Here is a 16,233-nt window from a genome sequence, read left to right on the forward strand (position 1 = left end):
TGGAAAGATAAGCCGTCAACATAGAAAAATTGTAAGAGCTTAAAAAGGACAAAGGAAACCAGAAATGAAATCTGAGATGAATCAACTGATGTGGTAGAAAGAAAGCCAGGGAAATTCTTTAGATTTACTTGCAGCAGATTCTAGCTGAGCTCAAATGGGAATTCAGGGTCTCATTATTTTTGAAGAAGAAGGGTAATGATCTCTCTGTTGGTGTTGTTAGGTGCTGTTGAGTCTGCTCTGACTCATAGCAACCCTATGTAGAAAACTGCCAGTCCTGCATCATCCTCACAATCGTTGCTGTGCTTGAGCCCATTGTTGCAACCACTGTGTCGGTGCATCTCATTGAGGGTCTTCTTCTTTTTCACTGACCCTCTACTTTACCAAGTATGATATCCTTCTCCAGTCCCTGATCTCTCTAGGGGTATAACATTCTCTCTAGGGATTATAAAAATTGATATCCAGGGGTATAACATTCTCTCTAGGGATTATAAAAATTGATATCCAAAGGGCATTGGTTGTACAAGCAAGAAGAAGAAGGAGTTTTGAGCGCAGTTCCTTGGGGACAAAAGGAGATGCAGAAAAGGGAGGCAAACTGCATGGCATCTATTCGACCACCCTCTCCAGAGTGAGAGCCTTTAGGCCCTAATGGAACAAAAAGGTAGATTCAGGAGCCAGAGGAACTGGTTCCATGGCAGACTTTGTGAAATACTGAGCACAAGGAATGTTGTTCCAGGCCCAGGTGACAGAGCTAGTAACAGGGTTGTTCTCCTTAACTTGTACACAGAGCTGGGCATGAGGAATCCGTACCTTCGGCATGAACACAGGCAATTTCATGGAGGGCACAGCAGTGATGCCGTGACATATCTTAATCTCTCAACATTCCTGTGAGACAGGTGTGTTGGACAGCATATTAGCACAGATTCCAACTCTAAAGCTCACTTAGTTCCACTCCAGTAAGTCTTGTTCCCACTGGACCAAATAGTCAAGCCAGCTCCTTCACATGAACACTTCCTTTTCTTATTCAGATACAACTGACCTGTGTTGAAGAAAGATCCAGTCCATTCCGCCTCTGTTTTAGGAAATACAGAAACTGGTGGCGGCAGATTCAGGGCTCTCCCATCCAGATCCTTGAAAAGATATTTTCTTGGATTTTCACAATCCCATTCAGGGCAGACCACTGCTCCTAAATCTGTCCTGTGAAGAGAGATAGAAAGAAACTCTTTGATATCATAACAAACATTAACAAGAAAACATATGTTCATAGTGCTGATCTTCTGAAAAAGAAATTCAGCAGGATTTTAGTATTAATAATGTGTTACATAGATATGAAAAAACTCTATATAAAATAAGCTATTTCCAATTATGTGGTCAAGAAGAAAGGTTTTCTTATTAACCAAATATTCTAGATACCTGGATATGTAATCTTTTACATAGATTACTAATTTTCTAGGAAGCAAGATAGAATAAAATAGTCCTAATTTTAATATCTACTGAGCATAATATAATCATTTCTTTATGGTACTTCAGACCCATGTAGTATTTTAGGATCATCATTACAAATATCAATTATATTTGTACTGTAGACAAAGCAAGGATAGATACTCTCATTCAACAAATATCCACTGAAAACCTACTAGCAATAGGTTTGGGAAATACAATGGTGATAAAGATAGACATGGTTCTTGTACTTTTGGAATTTAGAGTCAAACAGGATATGTAAACAACTAATAAGTAATTACAACACTGAATTACAGAGAATTTATTTTATTCCCCTGGTCTAATTCTGTTAGGTACCATTAGTAATAATATTAAATATTTATTATATGCCAATCATGTGTCAGGTGTTAAATAGTACAAAAATCAGATGCTATTATCATTTAGCTTTATAACTATTTCACCCTATAGTTAAATATGAACATAAGGAAAATTGGACAGTAAAATAAAAATGACAGAATAACACAAAGTTCATACCTAATTGTGTTTAGGAACCTAAAATGGCTCAGGAATGGTCATCAAAAAGAGACTGGCGTTAGGCCAAACACAGGAACTTTTCTCATTAAGGTGATTTCTCTTGGTTATTTTTTTCTAATTAAAGGTGTTTTCTCCAATGTTGAGGAAAAGAAAAAGCAACCCAATCTCCCTGCTCTGTAACTTCCTCACTCCCTCATCTCCCTCCCAGGACTAATAGACTAGCCTGGGCTTCTCCTTCATGTGGTAAAGCCAGAATTACAGAGGACACATGGGAACAAGCAAAGCCTCGTGGGGCCTAGATTTGGAACATGCATTCCATCAATTCTGCCCTTCCTGTAAACTAAAGAAAGTTGCTGAGCCTAGATTCAAGGTGTAGAGAAATAGACTCTGCAAAAATCATATACCAAAGGGCATGTATACAGGAGGGGTAAAGAACTGGGGCCATTAAATCAATCTACCCTACCTTTCTAGAAGGAGTCACTGCTATTCCCACTGATGATTTTATTCTTTTATAACCTGTACAGGGATTTGAAGAATTGCCACAGTGTTCATAAATAGGACTTCCTATATATACTAAAAGTGATACCTGGGTTGTAGGGGAGGAAAGTAGAATTTGTTTTTATCTTTGATCTTTAGCATCCTTGTCCTCTCCGCTGTTATTGGGTACATGATTCCAGTGTTCTCTGGATTTGCCAGAATACAGACATCTACATCATCACTATAGCAACTCTTTATAAAACTAGAAAAAGTGACACCTGAAATTAAAAATATATATATGTATAACATTTTATCATATAAATTACCAACTCAGATACAAATTGCACAACTAAAAACCCTAATAATAATTCATGTCCAGGAGTTAGTGTAAGCTAGTCAGGATAATTCCAGGAGTTTGTATGAATCTTTACTTAAAACATCTATAATTCCTCAAGCTATGGACACTATGCCAAATAGAAGAGTATTTTAAAACATTAAAGTCTTAACGGGGATTCTTTTTATTAAAGACTTGATCAAAATCTATTTACTTTCTAAAAAATACTCAAACTTCCAGAGAGAATAAGTGTATGGGGAATGAGCACAATAGAAAGTGATCTGATAGAAGATGAACAGCACAGGCTATGGTATAACCTTCACTTTAATCCTAGGTGCCCCACCAACTACCAAGCAACCTCAGACAAGGAACAATGTCTAACTCTCAGTTTCCTCAATTGTATAGTAGGAACAATAACCCCTAAGAGAAATGTTATAGAGATCAAATTAAATAATTGCTGTGAAAGCTCTTCAAAATGTATAAATCAGTAACTTTATAAGGAATCACTCATTGTCACAGTAAACCACCACTAGGTTTATCAATGCCCAAGCAGACTGTTAATTAGACAGCAAGCACTAGACCACACTTACCCTTTGGCTGATATAATTTCAGAATGCTACTAAAGATTCTATGCACAGGTGCACAGAACAAAGTTGCTTGGATAAACCCAAATTTCCTACCTTGAAGTTTCATGATTCCTGGAATTGAATGGCTGTTCCTCACTCTGTGCCATGGTTCCTGAGGCCACTGGTTTGGTTCTGAAGTGAATCCAGGCCACAGAATACCAACTCGACCCCCTCTTGGATTGGAAGGTGCATGATCTGTTGATGTCAAGTTGGCTGAGCGAGGCTTAACTCTGTCCTGAATGCAGTCAAAAGAGGAGCTAGTGGCCACAATGACTGAATTCCTAAGCACAATCTGTACATTTTCGATGGAGCTCTGTGGAGCAGAAGACACATACACAACTGCCAAAAGACCAACAGCATTGTCTACCAGAGTGAGGTTCTCTATCTCCATACTGTTCTCTACATGTAGCATGGCACCATAATCAAAGTTCTTGAAAGCCAGAAAGCCAGAGATTTTTGTACAGTTGTCCAGCCCACTTTCTTTATAGAGATGAAGGCCATGAAGGCTTGAATGAGCCACATTGTTAGACCAAAGCACTTCAGGAAGGGAACACCTGTGGCCTCGGATGTGAAAGCCAAGCCTCTCAGAACCTGCTACCACATTGCCATGGAGGTTGATGTCCTTTGCCTGATTCACTTTGATTCCTGCCACCCAAACGGTGGACCACGCTGACTGTGTTGTCAGAACTACAAGGTTATTAGTGACAGAATAGGCCTGACCCTCCAAATCAATGCCGTGGCCAGCTGTGCCAAATACTATGTTATCATTCAAAATAATGCCATGGCTGGCAGTTGCACGAATGCCCCCACCGCAGCTCTTGTGCACCGTAGAAGATACCATCCAGGATCCAACAGACACATTAGTGAATTCAATGGATGAATACTGTGGCGACCCAAAGTTCTGAACTTCCACATTTAAAAGCTGAAGGACTCCTGCAAACAAAATGCATGTCATCAGGCACTTTCTTCTTCCCTACAAAAGGCCGAAGGATGGTCCATTTGTGAGCATCAGAATATGCAGATGCTTAGTTAAATTAATAGTTTATTCATGGCACCAGCACTATATTTCATGCCATTGGGTTTCACTGAAGAAATATGAATCATTAGAAATATCACATTAGTGTCTAAAAATGTTTCATGTCCAAACTGAAGAGTCTAGTGATAGGATAGGGACAGAAGAGAGGACAGAAGAAGAAAAGAGATAGGCTTTGGAAATGGGCACAGCTAACTTAAGAGTCTGTGCATTTGTCTGCAGGGCTGCGGCAAGAAATTGGATAAGAATGAAGGGAATATGGGCTCCTGGCCACTTGCCTCAAAATCATGTCTCCCTCTCCATGTTTCAGTGATACCATGTGAAAAGGCCATAGTCTTCCTCACAGAGATATTGCATGAAAGAATATAATGGCCAACTCTAAAAAAATATTTCAAGTATTTCTGAAAAAGAGTATATAAGTGCAAAGTTCACTTCTGTTCAGTCATGTCCAGAAACATTATATTCTATCATGATCAAGACATGATAGAAGTGATAACTTATTTTTCAAATCATTTCAAAAACCTTGTGAAATAGTTTCTGTATTTTATCCTAGCCATATCATATTCCCAATTTCATTTTCACAATAATAAATTTTTCTACATCTTTTATGTCAGGGGGGCCCTGGTGGCTCAGTGGTTAAGAGGTCGGCTGCTAAACAAAAGGTTGGCAGTTGGAATTCACCAGCCTCTCCTTGGAAACCCTGTGCAGCAGTTCTACTCTGTCCTGCAGGGTCACTATGAGTCAGAATCGAATCGATGGCAACGAGTTTGGTTTTGATTTTTATGTCAGGAGAGGATAGTGGATTATTAAGCCTCATTTGGGGATTTTATTTGTACTATTTTAAGGAGATATTGTTAAAACACAGCATAAAATGCACCCAGTAGGTTAATTTAAAAATATAGTGAACATTAATAAGTCAGTGTATATACTCTCGGTAAAACAGATAACAACATAATTATAGGGAAAATGAAGTAAATTAATAACTATAACACCCAACTCGCATATAGTATTCATTATGTACCAGGCACTGTTCTAAGCCGTATACACACTCGTGTCTTCCATTGCCATTGAGTCGATTCCGACTCATAGCAACAGTATAGGACAGAATAGAACTGCCCCACAGGATTTCAAGAAGCTGCTGGTAGATTCCAACCGCCGATCTTTTGGTTAGCAGCCTGAGTTCTTAACCACTGTGCCACCAGGGCTCCATATATACACACACACTTATATAAAAATACTTGTAATTTTCAAACAAATCTATGAGGTAGATACCATTATTACCTGCATTCTCCAGATAAGAAAACTGAGGCAAAGAAGGGTTAATAACAAGCTAGAATTTGGACCTAGGCATATGGATGCAGAGGCTGTACCATTTACCCCTATGGAGGGACACTGGGGAGAGTAGACGTGGTGACATAAAAATAGCAGCTTTGCACTGAGATTCAGATGATTGGATGATAGCTAGGTGCCAATAATTAGTCATGGGTCCTTAGTTTGGTTACAACTTTGGTCCTCACTTCTTTTGTTAAAAATGAATGAATGAATGAATGTCAAAGGTAAGCTGTAAAGTTATTTCTCTCATTCAAAATTGAGAAGTTTCAATTTCACTGTGTTTTAGTAGCACTATTTCAAGCTCAAAGGTAGTCCAACCCAAACTGTCCACTTTTCCTGCTCCTTTTTCACAGTTGAGACACTAGAATCCCTGCAAATCAGCTGATGTGGAGAACTAAGCCCTTGTGGGAAGGACGAGGAAGTGAAAGACCACAGAAGTCTCTTTGTGGCCAGACAGGATTCCAACATACCTAAATTTCTCAACTGATACTGATTGTTGAGGTACTAGCAGAAGGTGTAGAAATATTCACAGGATGATAAATCAGCCTAAAGCTATTTGTTTGGTGATACCAGTTTTTACATAATTCAAGTGCCCCTCACAAATAACAAATAGCTGAAAGGGCTATCAAAACTGCATCCATGGGATTTTAGTACAAAAGATACCAAATGCAATGTACATCTATACATAAATAGCATGTTTTCTAGAATGGTAGGTGCCTCTAGAATTTATATCGAGGGAATGTATCCGTATTATTGTAATTAGCAGTTTTTTATGTTCTGTTTGCATGGTTATAATCCATAGTTTTAAATTATACAAGACCTTTTTACTGTGTGCATATTAACCAGTGAATTAAAACTAACCTTCAGCATTTAAATGAAGAATTAAGCAATAATTTTGTCTACACATCTTTTTATTCCTATTTTTCCTTTTGAAAATCACAACTCCGAAAAACTTCCTAGCAAATTGAGCGCAACTTAATGGATGATATTGATCAGAGGAGGAGAATTACAGCCCTTTTAAATAAAACTAGGAATTGTAAGTCTTGGCCTGCTTTATGGCCTATAATCATTTAACACCCATAACTGGCACCCTTGATCTACACCTGCAGATCTAACCTCATCTAGGCTCTGGAGTATGCCATGGTTAACAATGCAAGGGTTCTAAATGCAGTGTGGGAACATGGATTGGGTCCTGGAACAGAAAAAGGATATTAGTGGAAAAACTGTTAAAATCTATATATGTATTATTATATATAGTATGCATTATATGTATTATTCCAAAATTAAAAGTTTATTTTAAAAATTCAAGGGCTTTGGAGTCAGTCCTGAATTTGAATCTTATCTCTGCCCCTTACTAGTTGGATGGTTTTTCTTAAGCTTCATTTATTTTATCCACTCACATTTATTGAGCACCTAATAATCAGCAGGCACTCTGCTAGAAAAAGAGGCGAAAAGCCCAAGCTGACCCTCAAGAAGCTCATATGCTCATGAAGTTATACAAATAAACTGGCAGTTTTATTATAGATTCAGTCCCCTCTCTACAAAAATGAGGATAAAAATATCTCTCTCACAAGAATACTAAAGATTCAGTGTGATGGTTAAGGTTGTGTGTCAACTTGGCTGGGCCATGATTCTCAGTGCTTTGATAGTCATATGATGGTGTGATCACTTCCATGATGAGATTTGATATTATGTGATCACCTCCATGATGGGATCTGCTGTGAGCAGCCAATCAGTTGAAAGGGAGTTTCTTTAGGTGTGTGGCCTGCATTGAATATAAGTGGATATTCTGGCAAGGCTTGTCAGCTTTTGCTTATCCTGGATCCTGCAGCTAGCTCCTGTTCATCTGATCTCTGGTTTTTGGGACTTGAGCTAGCAGCTTACCTGCAGTCTTGCCTGCCAATCTTTGGGATTCATGGATCTCCACAGCCTGTGAACAAGAGCCCTGCTCTCCGACCTGCCGGTCTTGGGTTCACCAGCCCCTGTGGCTATTTACATTGGGAGAAGCCTCTATCCTGACCCACAGACTTGGTACGTTCCAGCCTCTACAACAGTGTGAGCCATTTCCTTGCTATAAATCTCTCTATATACATTTATACTCTTTATTGCTTTTGCTTCTCTGGAGAACCCAACCTAAGACATTCAGTGAGATAATAGGTATGAAAACCAGCACTGTTCCTGGCCCACAGGAAACATTCAGTATAGCTTCTCTTTCCCTTCCCCTGGAATGATTTAAGAAACCCTGAATGAGCAATGTCAGAGCTTCAGGATCAAGTCGATCCTGACGTTGGTTCAGCTCTGGTTTAGTGCAAAGCTCTATGAATTGGCTTTTGTCCCATTCCTATGACCATGCTCCAACTTGGCCTGCAATTTCAGGTATCTGGGACCCTGTCTTGTTATCCTCTCCCTGATTCTCTGTCTTTATAAACTGTAGGATGGCCTCATTGCTACAGAACCAGGACCTAGTTTTTTTCCCAGTCTTCTTAGAGCAGGGTTTCTCAACTTTGACACTATTGAGAGGCCATTTGTTGTGGGGTTTGTCCTGTGCAATGTAGAATGTTTAGCAGCATCCCCAACCTCTACCCACTAGATGCCTGAAGCAACCTCCCGTTGCAAAAAGCAAAAACATTTCCAGACATTGCCAAATGTTCTCGGGGGGAGGGGCATAATCATTGTGGTTGAGAATTTATGGAAGTAACGATTATGGAGGGAAAAGCTTTGCTATGGACTAGAAATTTTACACTTTTGATTTAAGGCCCAAACACTGTTCTTTACACCAAACTGGAGAAATAGACGTGCAATGAAGTGTTCCATGCTCAATATATTTAGGAAGTGGTTAGATCCTTTATTCCAGGGCTTCTCGGAGTCTTTATTATATTCATGTACATAATGACCTTCTAAGATGGAGCTATAGTATAAAGCCTTTCCCAAACTTATTTGATCAGGAAACAACTTTGGAATAATATTTAAGGAACACAAGTTTAAGAAACAAGGTCCTAATCAAATAATTCTGTTGCATTCCAAAAGGGCTAAAACTGGGAAGAAATGAGAGAAATTAAACTGGTCCTTAAAGCAGTCTAGAATATGGAAATCATTTTTATTTAAATTTATGCTATTAATTTATAGCATGAACTCATGCCTGCCATCAGATGTAGCATGCTACTGGGAAACAGTAATAGAAATTCAGGAAAGAGATAAAATTCAAGCAGTCATTAAATCATCTGTAATTTCAAAGTAGAGGAAATTTCACATCTGCTGAAGATGTCTTCTTGGAGGTAAAAAAAATGTGCATATGTACTGATCACTAGTATATTATTTTAACATTACCTTGATAATTAAGCACAGATTAGGGCTGAAAATGCATAGCATCTCAGAGCCCAGAGGAGCCATCTAATTCAGACACCTTGGTTTGCAAACGAAAATTCTCACCTTGGGAACTTCTAACTGTCCCAGATGAATAGGCTCCAACTGGTAAAGCATAGTAACTTAAAATTTCATTTACCTGAAAATTCTTCGCTGCTGGGTTTCCTAAAGGGTCCCACAAGTAGTTTCCCCCTACATGATATATCAGACTGGATCTGTATATTTCGGGTCAACAGTCCAACCTCAGCAGCCAAAGGAACATATTGGCCATCCTCCATGACATGGACACTTCCTGGGAAGGAAAAAAAATGTTAAAAACCTATTTTAGAAACCACCATCTGGGGACCCAGTGAACTTGATAAATGAAAACACTCCTTCCCTTTGGAAGTCCTACCAACATTAAAGTCTGCTTTTCCTCAGGCATTCTCCACAAATGTCAGCTGAAAAATGAAAAGCCCGTTCACTTGTCTGTCTTTGGGATCAGAGTCAGAGTGTGTGAGCAAGAATTCATTTCTTCACAATAACAGTGGGTCCTGGGACAGGTCACTGGTGCAGGAAGTCAGGGGAGACCTGGCCAATTAGCAAGTCCCCAATCTTTTTACTTAAATATATCAGTGTGAAGCTTCAGAGCTTGGTTCTTCATTGTCCACACACCTCTTTCAAGGGGATGAGGAATCCCAGATCAGCTAGGGTGGTGGCAGTGCTAAGGCAGCAATGTATAAGAGGAAAAGGACAAAGAGAGAAGCAGTGCCAAGCAGCATTAGCAGCAGCATCCTCTCGTGGTGGGTCTTAAACTCAGTACTTCTGAACAAGCTACCTCAGCAGTGAGAACTGAAGTGGCCCGCTATTTTGTGTCCCTGTCCTCTGTCTGCATTTTGCCTGGATCTTACAGGCAAGGATTGCTAAAAATTTCTCTTTTCTTGGCCATATTTTTAAAAATCAGATTATCCTTGGAGTTATGATTTAGAAATAGGTTTGGACCTCTGCTGTTGAAAACACATATTCTCTTACCCCTTTATTTCCATGTTTTACTACTTATTAGCTATATTTCCTGGATCAGATTTAGACTGAACTAGGAGCTTATAATTATTTGTGATTTACCTGCAATACATTTTTAACTGTGTGTAGTGTAAAAAAAATTCTTTACATTTTTTTTAAACAAAAAGGGATTTGACATTTCTTTTCGGAGTGGTAGTTGCCAGTACATAAAATGTACTTCATGTCAGGAGGAGCACACACCTAAGCATGAAAAATGAAGTCATTATTTACATTATTTACAGTAACTACTACATTCTAAGTAGTTGTTGGATTCACTGTGCTAGGAAATGAACTAGAAATTTAGTGTCCATGAGTTTTATTCTGTCTTAGCCATGCAACTACTCAGTGATGTTGAACAAGATTCCCAACCCTCCTGCTTTGAGACTTCCCATTATAAATAAAGAGGAAAAAATTCCCTCACCTGCAAGTATTGTTTAAAAATTAGGCAAAAAAATTAATGAAGGAATGGAGATAAAGCCTCCTAGGATGAGTCTAGGGCAGCAGTAAGGTATCATCCATCCCCTCTGAATGGCTCTCAGATCCAAGGTCCCTCAGCAGGTTGCTGACCTCATTCTTCCTGGTTCATTCACTTCCCGTAACCAACAAACGAAAGCCTTACCTATGTGCCGGTGTTTGAGACGTTCCTGGATCCTAATGTGGTGGCCTGTGACTTCTTTCACAGTGAGGATTTCCGCTTCGTGGGGTTCATAAGACGAGGAGCTAAGGACGATTTTGTCATGAGGTTGCCAATCCACTACATCCTTTACTATAATTCTGTAACAGCATAAAGATGGTATCAAGTATACTGATAGTACAACACAGATCACCTACTAACTACATAGACAGGAACTGACATCCACTGTGGCAAACAAGTCCCACTAGGGGATTGAAATAGGCATCACAAAGAAAAAGAGCTTTTGAGAAAAGTTTAATCCTAATGGAGTCCATTTCTGGTTCAGAAGTATATATATTACAGCGATAGCAACAGTATTCCATGGCCATGAAGTACAAGGAAAAGAAATAAGAAAAAGTAAAAGGTCCAGGGTCCAGGGTTTAGGACACACCTTATAGTCATGATTTCCTAGAACAGCAATCTTTCTCCTTGATTAGGAAACAGCTTGAATAATAAACATATTTTAGAAGGGATCTTCTCTCAAACTTTCTGAAGACCTATCATGCCATTTTGAACCACTTATCATCATGGTTTAAGGCTCATTCCTTTAGGATCAGCCAGACCCTGAAGATCAAATTATAGATCCAGTTGTGAATCTAGAGCTGCTATCTACTAGCCTTGTGACCTAGAGAAGTCACTTAACTACTCTGAGCTTCATATCCTCATCTGAAAAGTGACAATATTTAAACCTTCCCTCTCATCTCCCAGTGTTATCATGGGGACTAAAGGATACCTATTCTTTGAGTGTGCTATGTTCCAAGCCTTATGCTTTCATTATGTTTTCAAACAATGAAGGTTTTGTTGGTTGTTTTTTTTTTTTTTTTTAAACTCACATTTAACAAAATTTCTGTTCTGTCTTTCACCGTCACCTAGCTTTCCCTAGTGAAAATGACTGCTTTACTCTCCATTCAGAGCTCTGGTGGTGCTCTGTTAAAGAGCTTGGTTGTTAATCAAAAGGTTGGTGGTTCGAACCCACCAACCGTGGGAGAAAGATGCAGTAGTCTGCTTCCATAAAGATTTACAGCCTTGGAAACCCTATAGGGTTGCTATGAATCAGAATCAACTTGAAAGCAGTGGGTTTGGTTTTTATTCTCCACTTACTGTCATTGACCACTTCCATGGTATAAGTTTGTTTTAATTACCTGCCTCTTTAACTAATGCTCAAATTTTAGCAAGCTTTGACAGTAGATTGTCCTCTACCAGTAAATGTTTATCCAGGCAACAGGGTCCATGTGACTACCATTCAATTGTACAGCATATATTGATTGAGGAATGGGCATGCACGAGGCACTACAGTAGGTGCTAGAAGCAAACTGGCAAATAAAGTATATGCCATTTGCATTTTAAAAATGACAACTTAGATTCTGGCTAGTAGACATCCTTACACATTTTCACAGATGTTTAGCATAAAGTATTAAAAATGAATAAAGAAACAAATAAAGGGGGTCATTCATGGGCCAGTGGTATGAATCAAATGTGATTAATTCAAACCTGAGGCTAAAAAAACAGAGAGAGAGCCAAAGAGAGAGGAAGACAACTGTAAGATGATGCAATTTTAATGGAAGAATTTAGTCTTAGCTCTGTTCCTGATTTGCTATGACATTTTAGGAAACTCATGGTTACAGAATATTGAAGCAACTCCTAGCTTTCAAGAGGAGGAAACTAAGATTGAAAGAGATTAAGTAACAAAACTCAAGATTCGATAACTGATTGGTGCCAGACGTTGAAGTGGAACAAAGGAAGACTCCGGATCAAGTTCAGCGCTCTTTTCACTAATCAACATCACCTCACCTGTCTGATTCTTCCTTTTTCACCTGCTAACTGGTAATAATAAGCTATACTTATCGATTTCATAATGATGTCGTGATAATTGATGAAATTATAAAAAGTCTATAATCCATATAACTGAATACTATGTAAAACCAAAAAAAAAAACAAACCCATTGCCATCAAGTGGATTCTGACCCATAGTGACCCTGTAGGACAGAGTAGAACTGCCCCATAGGGTTTCCAAGGGGCAGCTGGTGGATTCAAACTTCCAACCTTTCGGTTAGCAGCCATAGCACTTAATCACTGTGTCACCAGGACTCTGAATACTGTGCAGCCATTAAAAAGCATATTGTAGCAAAACACTGACTTATTAGAAAAACTGTTCATGATGTACAGTGAAACCTGTGAGAGCCGGAACTTGAGGGGACTGCCTTGTTTTTTGGGGTCTTGAGAGTTTTCCGCCTTTGCTGGAAAAGTCTTACTACTTTTCTATCACTCTTGATTAGTGAAAAATATTTCAGTTTTCCTTCTCTGACAGGTTTCTGCCTTCCACAGATTCTAGCTTTCACAGGTTTTACTGTATTATTAAAGAAATAAGGTTATAAAAAATATGTCCCTTTTTTAAAAATAAAAATAATGTATGCACAGAAAGCAGACGATAAGAAAGATGCATGTTAAAATATTAGCCCACCTATGCAGGATGGGTCTCTTGGTGATTTTCACTTAAATCTAAATTTTATAAACTTAATATAAATAGCATATATAGAAAAAAAATACTCTTTTGAAAAGAAAATAAGTCTATGGGTATAAAGTTACACCAAAGTCAATTAGCAGTATAATTTAAGCCAATCCTTTCCTTTATAGTCCACATACCTAGATAATCTCTGTGTTATTTATATTGTTTAATAAAGCTCTTCAGACAATAGATCATCATAATGTTCTGATAAATTCCTTGATGAGATTGAAAATCATCCCTGACAATACCCTTATATAAGCCCTTTCCCCCAGCCAGATAAATTGGCTTACTCTCCCAAGAAACAGCTATGTGTTTCTCATCTGTCATTTTAAAATATCATTGCTCTTACTCTGCTCTTCAATTCACTCATTCTTAAAAACAGACGTGAGTTCCACTGCCTTCCAGAAGTCTTCCTACAGGAGTCTCTTCTCCACTAAAAGCTCATTCCCCTTTCTGTACCACCATAATTTGACACAACAGATACTACTGCCTTGTGACCAACAATGTACTCTTCCCTTCTGTGGTTATTCAGCTTTGATATTGTTTGTAAGTATTTAATGAAAACAGGTCTACCTTGTTAGGTAAACCTCATAGCACCTAGCAAGATAGACCTGTTTTCATTAAAGGTTCTAGACAAAGAGAAAAAGGGATCACTAAAGTATTAATCCAAGCTTTATATTAAAAAAATGAAATGGACTTTCCAATCTTTTCCATTAAGACTTCCAAACCTACAAATTCATAAAAATTTATCTTTCTTCCATACACCTGAAGCTGTGGGATTGTATGCCTCATAAGGACCATATGCAGATGTCAAGAGAGTGTGGCTCCTTCCACTTCTATGTCCATGTAGCAACATTGGTAGCTTCAGAGAAAATTTGTGGGCCCATGGTCAACAGCCTAGTTGGTTCTTCTATTCAAGTATCAGTTTTCCTTAAATCCCAATATCCACTATTCCTAGCCCCAGTCTTCTACCACTATGGTTACTCTTCAGCCATTTCAAGAAATCCTAGGTTTAATGACTGCCTGAATCCAAGATGTATCCCCTGCCTCTGATTAATACTAATGAGAGTCCTATAGGCTACAGGGAAGAGGACAGCAAAACATATCTAAATCAATAAATAAACAAAATTTAAAAAACTGTTAACAGCATCCAAAAACCAAACCAAATCCATTGCCATCTAGTAAATTCCAACTCATAGTGACCCTATAGGATACAGCAGAACTGCCCCATGGGGTTCCCACGGTGTGGCTGGTGGATTCGAACTGCCACATTTGGTTAGCAGCCGAGCTTTTAACCACTCTACCACCAGGGCTCCGTTGGCAGCATAACTGTACCTAAATGGAAACCATATGAGAATATGGAAGAAATTAACAAACAATCACTGTGGAATTCTCCTTAAAGATAAATTTTTAAAAATAAACAACATTATCAGCACAGCTTCCTTTATTTTGGCATTAATAATTTAACTAATTTAAGGACAACATAATACTTATTGGTCAAAAGAACATAATTACAAAGATCAAAATAGAATATATGCTTCCAAATTTGATTTAAAAGTTTTTATAACCAGGTATGAGACACTCATATATAAATACCTACAATTTAAATGAATTTGTTAACTACATTCTGGGTTGGTCTTAGTGATAACAGCTGTATTTCACCACAGGCTCAGAGTTGACAGACCCCAAAATTTTTTCTGTCCAGGAACAGGAATGGCCCAGACTTTTGAACTCTCTAGTAACACTGAGGATTTTTAAAAATTATTATTCCAGTTTAAAATTTTTGCCAGTGTCATTCAAATGCAATAAGGATGCTCAGACTGCATAGGACTATTTAGGTATTGAAGAAATCAAATCCTATAATAATGCTGCTGATAACAATAATAGCTATAAAAAAAAGAAAGAAAAAAAAACCAAATGTGTTGTCATCAAGTCGATTCTGACTCACAGAGACCCTATAGGGTGGATTTGAACTGCCGACCTTTTGGTTAGCAGCTGAGTTCTTAACCACCACACTATGAGGGCTTCAATAATAGCTACTAAAAATAAAAATAAAAAACCTGTTGCCATCGAGTGAATTCTGACTCATAGTGACCCTATAGGACAGAGTAGAACTGCCCCTTAGGGTTTCCAAGGAGCAGCTGATGGATTCAAACTGCTGAACTTTTGGTTAGCAGCCAAATGCTTAACCACGTCACCATGAGTTCTCCAAATAACAGCTATAAACAACCAAAAAACTAAACCCGTTGCCATCAAGTCAATTCCAACTCATAGTGAATATTAATTCCTTGTCTACCTGACCATCCTTCTCCCTCATCCCAGAAAATTATCACATCTCTTTTGAGAATTGCTCTCATCCAACATACTAGGTGATCCTAGTGAGAGCCACAGATTATAGTCCCACAGCCCTTCACCAAAACTTAGACATAGGAGCCAACTTCTGTTGGATCAAAATCCTTCTGCAGTACTTTTGAGCTGAAACTAAGGGAAAAGAGTAATTTCCTCTCTGTTGGAGAAGCTAGGAAGAGCTCAAAAACTCTGGGCTTGACTTCCAGACAACACGGCACTATAGACAGAAGTACCGCGCCATCCCTTCACAGCAAAGATCTGAAAAACTAAGTCAAACAGAGACAAACATCAATCCTGAAACCCTAAGCATCAAATGAAGAGCTAGCAACAAGGAACGAGAGAGGTAAATCTGTAAATGACAACAACATCAGAACAATAAAAGAGGGAATAAATGGTGTAGGTATAGAAACTTCTAATGGAGAGGAAGGCAAGGCAATACCAAGTAACAATAGACTGAGTCAAACCTAGGAAGATAAGGGTAAATTTCAAGGTAACCACAAAGAAAGTTAACAAACATACTCAGCAAAATAA

At 38.5% G+C, this 16,233-nt stretch overlaps 1 protein-coding gene across 1 annotated transcript in view; it reads right to left on the minus strand.

The window, feature by feature from the left end:
- Window positions 1-935: 935 nt before the first annotated feature.
- LOC101361563 (PKHD1, fibrocystin/polyductin) overlaps window positions 936-16,233 on the minus strand; it is a 413,510-nt gene continuing 398,212 nt past the window's right edge. Inside the window, exons 44-48 of the mRNA XM_023742674.1 lie at window positions 10,794-10,948; window positions 9,276-9,428; window positions 3,463-4,341; window positions 2,558-2,726; window positions 936-1,194 (exon numbers count right to left, since the gene is read on the minus strand). Coding sequence (XP_023598442.1) covers window positions 936-1,194; window positions 2,558-2,726; window positions 3,463-4,341; window positions 9,276-9,428; window positions 10,794-10,948 — 1,615 coding nt within the window. The remainder of the gene's footprint in view (window positions 1,195-2,557; window positions 2,727-3,462; window positions 4,342-9,275; window positions 9,429-10,793; window positions 10,949-16,233) is intronic.

This window comes from Trichechus manatus, unplaced genomic scaffold (assembly GCF_000243295.1).
Source record: "Trichechus manatus latirostris isolate Lorelei unplaced genomic scaffold, TriManLat1.0 scaffold00215, whole genome shotgun sequence".
NCBI lineage: Eukaryota > Metazoa > Chordata > Mammalia > Sirenia > Trichechidae > Trichechus > Trichechus manatus.